The sequence below is a fragment of the Etheostoma spectabile genome, chromosome 4 (assembly GCF_008692095.1).
Source record: "Etheostoma spectabile isolate EspeVRDwgs_2016 chromosome 4, UIUC_Espe_1.0, whole genome shotgun sequence".
NCBI lineage: Eukaryota > Metazoa > Chordata > Actinopteri > Perciformes > Percidae > Etheostoma > Etheostoma spectabile.
Genome location: NC_045736.1, coordinates 36,293,957 through 36,302,941, shown reverse-complemented (window position 1 = coordinate 36,302,941; position 8,985 = coordinate 36,293,957). Strand labels below are relative to the sequence as shown.

The 8,985-nt window shown below is 39.9% G+C and overlaps 1 protein-coding gene across 1 annotated transcript in view; it reads left to right on the top strand.

Annotated features, from left to right (window-relative positions):
* stab1 (stabilin 1) overlaps positions 1-8,985 on the top strand; it is a 122,935-nt gene that overhangs the window by 55,621 nt on the left and 58,329 nt on the right. The window contains exons 36-47 of the mRNA XM_032514890.1: positions 422-475; positions 797-910; positions 1,717-1,912; positions 2,545-2,640; positions 2,772-2,817; positions 3,601-3,680; positions 3,866-3,991; positions 4,285-4,358; positions 5,850-5,921; positions 7,928-8,047; positions 8,150-8,197; positions 8,535-8,618. Of these exons, the coding sequence (XP_032370781.1) occupies positions 422-475; positions 797-910; positions 1,717-1,912; positions 2,545-2,640; positions 2,772-2,817; positions 3,601-3,680; positions 3,866-3,991; positions 4,285-4,358; positions 5,850-5,921; positions 7,928-8,047; positions 8,150-8,197; positions 8,535-8,618 (1,110 nt within the window). The remainder of the gene's footprint in view (positions 1-421; positions 476-796; positions 911-1,716; positions 1,913-2,544; positions 2,641-2,771; positions 2,818-3,600; positions 3,681-3,865; positions 3,992-4,284; positions 4,359-5,849; positions 5,922-7,927; positions 8,048-8,149; positions 8,198-8,534; positions 8,619-8,985) is intronic.

Below are 8,985 nucleotides of genomic sequence, written 5' to 3'. Positions count from 1 at the left end.
GCGGGCCGGATCGAACGGCTTGGCGGGCCGCATTCGGCCCGCGGGCCGCCAGTTGATGCTCACTGGTCTATATAAAAGAGACTTCAGATACAGTATTAGGCGACCACTAAGGCCTATATAAATTATTGTTATGAAATATTTACGTGACCCTCCCACCGCTACAAAACTCTTCTGTAAATTGCCTGACCACCTGATCTAGTGTGAATGAACACTAAAGCAGCTGTGGACACCAGCTACTGTAACATTACTAATAAACCACATTAAATTATATAAACAATGAATAATCAACGAGGATGATTTAAATGCATCTACTGGTTACTGGGTAGTGTTTAATTAAAACTGTTGTTTAAATGTTAAGCTTTATTCCCCCCCCCCCCCCCCCCCCCCCCCCAGTCTCACTCTCTCTGTCTCTTGTCTCCAGGGAAGGTGTTCAGACTGTGAAGGACCACCTCGGTGCCTATTCAACTACACACCAGTAAGAAAACTGTTTCAGTCCACAGGGGGTGGACACAATAACATGATAACCTGTGCAGCTTTATGCAGATTCCCAATCTACAGCCTCCAAAGTGACCTCGATGTTAACCCAACTACCAAATTCTAACATTCACAAAGTTGTTATTATTTGCACCACACACTGGTAAAAATCTGTCTCTATGAGTCATGTGTTTACTTTTTGAGTTGTATTGGGGTGTACAGTTTTCAGCCATTAGTCTTCCTGGGATTTCTGAAGGTTTCTGTATTCTCTAACAACTCACAGTTGAGGTGTCTACTGTGTTTCTAACATCTTCTACTGCAGATCAGGAAACAGTTTCCAGCCAACATGCGATCCAACTGTCAATACAGTAAGCGAACTGGAACCAGGAGGAAGAGAATGCCAGGCTGTGTCATCAAATGTCTTCGGTTAACCACGGTCTGCTGACACTACTACAAGCACAGTATTTCTAATGCTATAACTACTACCAGTACTACTTAGTGCTGTAGTTTCGGTTGGGTATTGAGAACTTGAGTATTGAGCGTTGAATTTGGAGTTTTAATTCAAATTTATCTGTTTTCAGTCAATCCCAACCCTGTTTTAGTATCTTCTCTTTATTTTTGTCTTAAATCCAATTGGACTTAAATATTCTTGACTAAAGTCTTGCTACTAGTACATACACAAGTATCAGAAGTAGGAATAGTATTGCTCTTATGACAACAAATACTACTACTATGTAAATACCTAAAACATTAGCTGGTGTTAGGGTTACAAGCTAGTACCACACTAGTACTACTGTTACTACTCAAACTGCGGCCGATTCTTCATACCAATCTGAATATTACCATGAAGTTCAACGTTTTTGGGATATAAATATAATCTTTTGTCAGTATGATAATTCTAATGTGGTTATATTGTAGATTTGTTGAAGTTATCAGTATGGTCTGTTAAAAAACAAGAGGTTTTCAATGAGAACACACTAAAATGGTAAATACAGATAATATAATAATATTGACAACCTTCAACAGAGAGCAAAATAGAGAAAGGGTTTTAGTTTTAGTTTGTTTCTCGGTAAGACCATTCCCGAATATGCCAAAAAACATCACTTTAACAAATAGATGTAGTGATCAATGTTACAGATTCCATATCTGAATACGACTTAATAATAATAATAATAATAATAATAATAATAATAATAATAATGATGATGATAATGATAGTGATAATGATTGTCTGTCCTGCAGGATCATTCCTGTTGCCCCGGTTACTACGGCCACGAGTGCTTCAAATGCCCCGGAGACGTTGGCAGCTGGTGCTACAATCACGGAGAGTGTCAGGACGGTAACTATGGAAACGGGGAGTGCCGTTGCTTTGAGGGTTTTCACGGCACCGCGTGTGAGGACTGTGAGCCAGGACGATACGGAGACAACTGCTCCTCCAGTGAGGAACAACACACACACACACACACACACACACACACACACACAGGGGACTTTACTTAAGGGCAGGCTTTGTTAGTTGTTCAATGCATACAAATTAATAGTTTTTTTTTTAATATTTGTTAACCCAACTAGTGGTCATTCATTGATCTTAGATTATGGACAGAAAACATTGGGAACATGTTTCTCAGATTCCCCTAGCGTCACGCATATGGAGCTAGATTTGTTTCTTTATTACATGCAAGAAAATAAATGTTAAAAAAGTTTGAGAGAAAAACTTTTCATACCAATAGCAAAAATAATAGGACTAAAAAAGCATAAATATAAATTTTAAATATTAAAAAATTATTTCTGAGAAAAATAAATCTCTCTCAAAATACTTTTTTAAACACATCAGATCACAGATAATTTGTTTTCTCTCATGTAATAAAGAAAGAAATGTAGCTCCATACATGCAACGCTCATAATTGATGCTAAAGGCCCAGACACACCAAACGGACATAAGAAAACCAGCAGCCACTGTTGCTTTTTAGGGCCTTAACGCATCAAGACCAACAAACCGATGAATCTCGTGAAGCTTACAAACAGTCAACGCTAATAATCAACGCTAACCTGTGTTTGTGTGTGTTGCAGAGTGTGTGTGTGATCACGGGAAGTGTGAGGACGGTCTGACAGGAAGTGGCAAGTGTATATGTCATAAAGGATGGAAAGGAGCTTCCTGCTCTATAGGTAAGACACACACACACACACACACACACACACACACACACACACACACACACACACACACAGTGCAATGGTAACCACTTTTTTCTCTAATCAGCTATTGCCTGAAATCTCTGTGTTTGTGCATGTTATAGAGATCAAGGACGATGCTTGTGGAGGTGTGTGTGACATAAATGCCAAGTAAGTCTTGCTTTTTGTGTGTGTGTGTGTGGTATGTGTGTGTGTGTGTGTGTGTGTGTATGTGTGTGTGTGTGTGTGTGTGTGTGTGTATTTATGTGAGAAGCTGTGAATTTCCCCGAACACACCTGGCTGTCTGTATTTGTTCACTCTAATGCCTCGTGAGAATTGTTAAAGCCTTTATTATTGGACCTGCGTTATTTCTCCCAGACTAGAACGACTTGCGGACAGTGTCTGCCAATTACACTCTCTGGCCACTTTTACAGGTACTCCTGTATGATCTAATACAATTACAACAACACAGCCATTCTACTTTTACGAAGCTTATTAAGTGTTTGTTTTTTGTTGACATTGTCTGATGTGGTGGTGATGAGGTGGTGGTTGGTGTACTGAATTCATTGTGTTTAAAGGTGTTTCAGATATTTTGGGACGAATAACAAACGTGGGGATAGCTAATGCCTGCTTAAAAAGTCAGGTTAAAATTGAATATGTATGACGTAGCTGCAAGATAATTGCATTAACATAATTTTGAAAAAAATGTATACAAAGGCTGTCATATCAGATCCGGATGGTACTTCAAGTGAAAAAAATTAAAGCCAGGTATAACAGTCCAACAAAAACGAAACACATTAACAGCTCATTCATTGTATGCTGTGTTATGGAATAACCTTAGTCGACTTTCTCCGAGAGAGTAGCTAACGTCTGCCCAAGAAGTCACTACATTTCTGACATGTGCTTTAGAAATGGTTGAAAACATGTGAGACAAGAGTTTGTCCTCTGCTGCAGCTGTATTACAGGACCCAAGGGTTCAGCTCCGGCTTGTGTGTGTGTTGCTGGATATGAAGGCAATGGAACTTACTGCAAAGGTGAAGACACACACACACACACCACACACACACACACACACACACACACACACACACACACACACACACACACACACACACACACACACACACACACACACACACACACACACACACACACACACACACACAGACATTCTGTGTCAAGTGTCAAATCTGGTTTATTTATTTTTTCTGTGTCTCAGAGCTGGATTTGTGCCGCATGTCTAACGGTGGATGTTCAGAATTTGCCGTCTGCACGAAGGTCTCAGCAGGAGAGAGGACCTGTACATGTAGTGAGGGGTACACTGGAGACGGGGTCATCTGCCTGGGTATGTAGTTTTGACCCTGACCCCACATTTCCTTAACATACCTGAACCTCATGACCTGGCAAAGCGTTGAAATTTTGTAAATACATAGCCTTAGACTATTTCTAAATACAGACCCCCAAAGGCTCACAACTGGAATGTGTTTTTCAGAACTACTTCTGCGTTTGAAATAAATGTTGAGGAACATCGCAACATTTTTTTGCATTCCCCCTGATCCATAGTAACAGCTGTTGTGTTGGTCCAGTCCGGTTATTCTGCACTGCCAGCTGTCTGATTTACATGTCATATGTTCACAGAGATTGACGGCTGTCTGGTCAACAATGGAGGCTGCCATAAGTTAGCAGAGTGCATCAGAACAGGTTCCAACATGGTAAGACAACGCTGTATTGCAGTAAAATATCAGATTTCGATGGTGCATAATGTTAGACCTGATCCAACACTGAGCCATCACTGTACCTGAGACAGTGGGGGGTCTCATTTTAGTGAGGACCAATAGTATCTGGGTGGTTCTTTAAAATAAAGTATTTGTTTTATACTTTTGGCCAATATTCATGTTGTTATGAAGTTAGGTTTACCAAATCAGAGTACCTCTACACTACTGTAAGCTGCCCTCTGAGGGCTGGGGTCTGTGTGGCAGTAAAGTTAAGCAATTTTTTTTGTTTGCCTCTAACTTTCTCTGTGGTCGTTTATTTTAATGTCTGTACAGCCGAACACACAGCAGAGCTATCATTGACTTATATTTATTATTTTGCCAGGTAACATTGTGATTACAAAATAAGGATTTTATTACTGCAGCACAGCAGCTTGGGAATAACTGCTGGATATAATGTAAGGTTTTATGGACCACAATAAAATGACAAGAAAAAAAACAACATGTAAAATTAGAACTATAACATAAATGTAGCTGGATTAAAACACAGTATAGATGACCACAGAGAACGGGTAACCTGCTGTGTGTGTAGGTGCCATGTCCCAGTTACGTACAACTCTAACTTTCTTAGTGATCACACGTTCTAAGTCAGTATAGCACATAGGTCACTCAGCTTTTCTAGTTGAGTTTTTTTACGTAGTACAACCATTCACAAGGCTGCCGTACATTTACACTCTGAAGGCGCAGCATTGGGGGCAACTCAGGGTTGAACGCTTTGACGTGGGACTACAGGGCCGGGGATCGAACCGCCACCCTTTCAATTGGAGGGTGACCGCTCTACCACTGAGCCACAGCCGCCCCTGTAACATAGATGATCATACAGCACAGCTGTTGTCATTAACCTCCTACCAGAAACAACCGGTGCTGTCAAAAAACAACGTTCTAAAAAAACACATACGATCCCATAGGTTTGTTTATATTTGAAAATCTACTTTGCCCATTGTGTGCATTAGAGGGTAAACCGACAGGAGACATAACTCCTTGTATAGGTACATTTATTTTAACATAAGCATATATTTTAAAAGCTCTACAAACCTTCACATTAGAGAATACATTGCTAAAATAATATCCTATATAACTGTAGTCCTCTGTCCCTCCCTCTCTCTCTCTGAACCGTACAGGAATGGATGAGGCAGACAGCCTCAGTAGTGCTGCCTTTTTTTTCAAAAAATATTAGAATGTCAAGTTTTATATTTAAATGTCTTTGTTGGTCTGTTTTTTTTGTTTTTTTTACAATTAAAATATGTATTTTGAATATATTTGATGACAGCCCTAGAAACAACAGTACTGTGTTTACAGTATAAAAAAGTGATTTAGATTTGTTGAGAAATTCTTATATGATTTGTTGATTGGCAGAGCACCGCGGAAGGCAAGAAAGAGATGGGTGAAGTGATTGACTGTTCTCTCTGCTTGCTCTGTTGTTGTCTCCAGACAGCCTGCAGGTGTCCTATGGGCTTCCAAGGATCAGGGCGGGTCTGTTACCCTGTCAACCCCTGCAGAAATGTATGTCAATGTGTCGCCATTTGATTTATTCTCCTTATCAGGATATTAAACTCTATATAAATCTGCAAACTGTATTTCCTCTGGGTAATTAAAATATATGATAACACTTTATTTAAAGGGGTGTGCATAAGCCTGACATGACACTGTCATAACCATGACATGACACATAAGAATAAGAACATCAAGGAGACTTTATGAATTTTTATGACTGTGGTCATTAAATTTGGTAAATTATGACACTTTTAATGCAGAGTTAGCACTGTTTTTAGATGTTTCTCTTATGACTACATTAAGCAATACAAAGTAACCTGTTAATGTATTTTTCATTACAACTTGCCAATAATCATTAGACAACATAACCTGTCATAATTATGTCATAGCAGGCATTATTATCAAATTTAAAGAAACTGTTTAGCATTACATGTTTACATTACATTACAAGTGGTTGGACTATACATTGGCTGTCATGTGACCATTATAATTGTATCATGAATATTTTTCCTTGACCTAAAGCAATGTGAAACAATTTGGACTTCATAAAGACGTCATAAAGTTTGATTACTGGGCCAAATGCTTTTATAACAGTGCCATGAATTATTCTCTTTACTCACCTCAAGTAACGTGAAACTAGTTGGACTTTTCATTAAGATGTCCTAAAAGTTATAAGACCAATTTGATGACAATCAAAACAGTACAAAGGTGATTCACAGAGTTTTGGACAGATAACATTAGCTTTAGGCCATTTGCTAATATAACCTCTAACTGTAGTTAGCTGCCCTTAGCTGCCGCTAGCTTGGTTAGCTTCACAGCTGTTGTCCAATCAGCTGACTCAGCCCTTGGGTACAAGAAGCCAAACGCGGAAGAAAAAAAACATCTCGGGACTGTATTATCTTTAAAAATTACACGCTTGTTGCAGACATTCTAGTCAATGACTCAACTAATTAAAACATCTCATTTATGATTTGATCAAAAATGAATATGGTTGCAGGGCAGAAAAAGGTGCATTATGAGTTCATTCATGGTCGCTTCTGTAGACGTTCAAACAAAACCGAGGAAGCTCACCCCTCCCCTCATGTTTCAGTAACTTTACATTACCTTACATTAAATGGCATTTAACTGACGCTTTATCCAAAGCTACTTACAATTGCAAAATGTGTCACACGCCTCTGTCATGACTAATGGCGTTCTTCAATTACATGGTACCTGCTTGACTCGGCTTGACTCGGCCGTGGTGCCCCGTCCTCCTTTTCCATTGCAGATTAGTAGCCTACCGCCTCAGGCGTGAACGGTGGCTGGTCGTCATAGTAGGAAACTGCCATGACCTAACGCGACACACACACAGAACGTCAAAAGTGTGTTGTTTTAGATTCTCGGCGTGTGGCTGTTTGCCAGAAGACACATTTAGTTTCTAAAGAAGCTGGAGGCAGCAAAAAAAAAACACCACTGGAAATGTACTTTACTCTGTCGATAGCAATGACGACGCAGTGATTAGTGACAATTCTCTCCGACCAATCAGTAGTCTGCAGGTTTTCACGTCACCTTTTGATATTGTCTCAGCTCGCTTGGAACCTCAACTGAGGTAGTACTATAAAAAGTACCTGTAAGCAGGTACCAGGGACTTTTTTTTGTAATGGAAAACCATAAAAGGCAAGTAGAGTCGAGGTGAGTCAAGCAGGTTCCATGCAGTTGGAAAACGGCATAACTGACTAACCCCCACCCCCTCCCCCAACCATCTTGTCGGTGATTGGCTGGAGTGGATTGTTGTGTTTTGGTGCACAGCCTGTGCCTCTAGTGTTTGTTTGACGTTTACGACCCGTGTTGTCTCCCAAGACCCGGCTTTTTTATTGTGTACTCAGGGGGCTGGCAACTAGCGGATCAAGGAGAGATGCCTACGAGTTGAAACAAAAATGACATTGCACTGAAACCATGCAAGAACTCATAGTGCACCTTTAATGCCCGTCCTGTATATTCTAGTAAAAAAATGTTTTTTTTGTGTGTGTGTGCAGAACAATGGCGGCTGCAGTAAGTTTGCTCGCTGTGAGTATATGGGTCAGGGTCAGAGGAACTGCTCCTGCCTCAGAGGCCACGTGGGCGATGGCTTTGATTGCCGGGGAAACACCTACAATGTGAGTCACAGGACCTTTGACTTCCCCCTGACCCCTAAAGTCCCACTGTCTCCCCCGTCCCTACTCACAGGAATTTTTGTTGTCTGTCCGTCTGTCTTACAGGAGCTGTTCCGACAATCAGAGAACACTTTCTTCCGTCAAATGTTATCTGTAAGTAAATAAAACTTGGTTTGTAATATACATGGCTGCAAGGCGCAACAGCAAATCCGAGCTCCTGCTGCTCTGTGTGTTGGACTTCATATTGATCGGACTAGAGCCATCCCAAAATGTAAATTGATGGTGAAGTCAAACAGAAATTAAATCATTTTTTGCCAAAAAATAAGTATATATCTCTTTAGTTTTTGGTAAAAATTGTCATTACCAAAAAAGAAGAAAATCAAATAAAATGTATATGCAGTGACTGCATCCCCTGTATGAACATGATTCGTAATACAGGCACCTGATCCATCATTACAGGAGTTGACTTTGTTTTCTTTGATTTTCTCAGATGTCAGGCTCTCGTGGTCTCCTTGGTGAGGGACCGTTTACTGTCTTTGCACCTGTAGAGGAAACCAACAACGACTCCTCTTCTGTGTGTAAATCACCTGCTGTTTGTATATTATATAATGTTATATTAAGAATATTATCAATCTTATCTTTATTTTTTGTTTATCTACAGTATGCGTTTCCTTCATTTTCACGACTATTTACATTGTAGTTTATCACTGAAGGCATCAAAACTATAAATGAACATGTGGGGTTAAGTATTTAACAAAAAAGTGTGAAATAACTAAAAACGTTTCTTATATTCTAGTTTCTTCAAAGTAGCCCCCCTTTGCTATGATCACTGCTTTGCACACTCTTGGCATTCTCTTGATGAGCTTCAAGAGGTAGTCACCTGAAATGGTTTTCTAACAGTATTTAAAGAGTTCCCAGAATGCTTAGCACTTGTTGGCCCT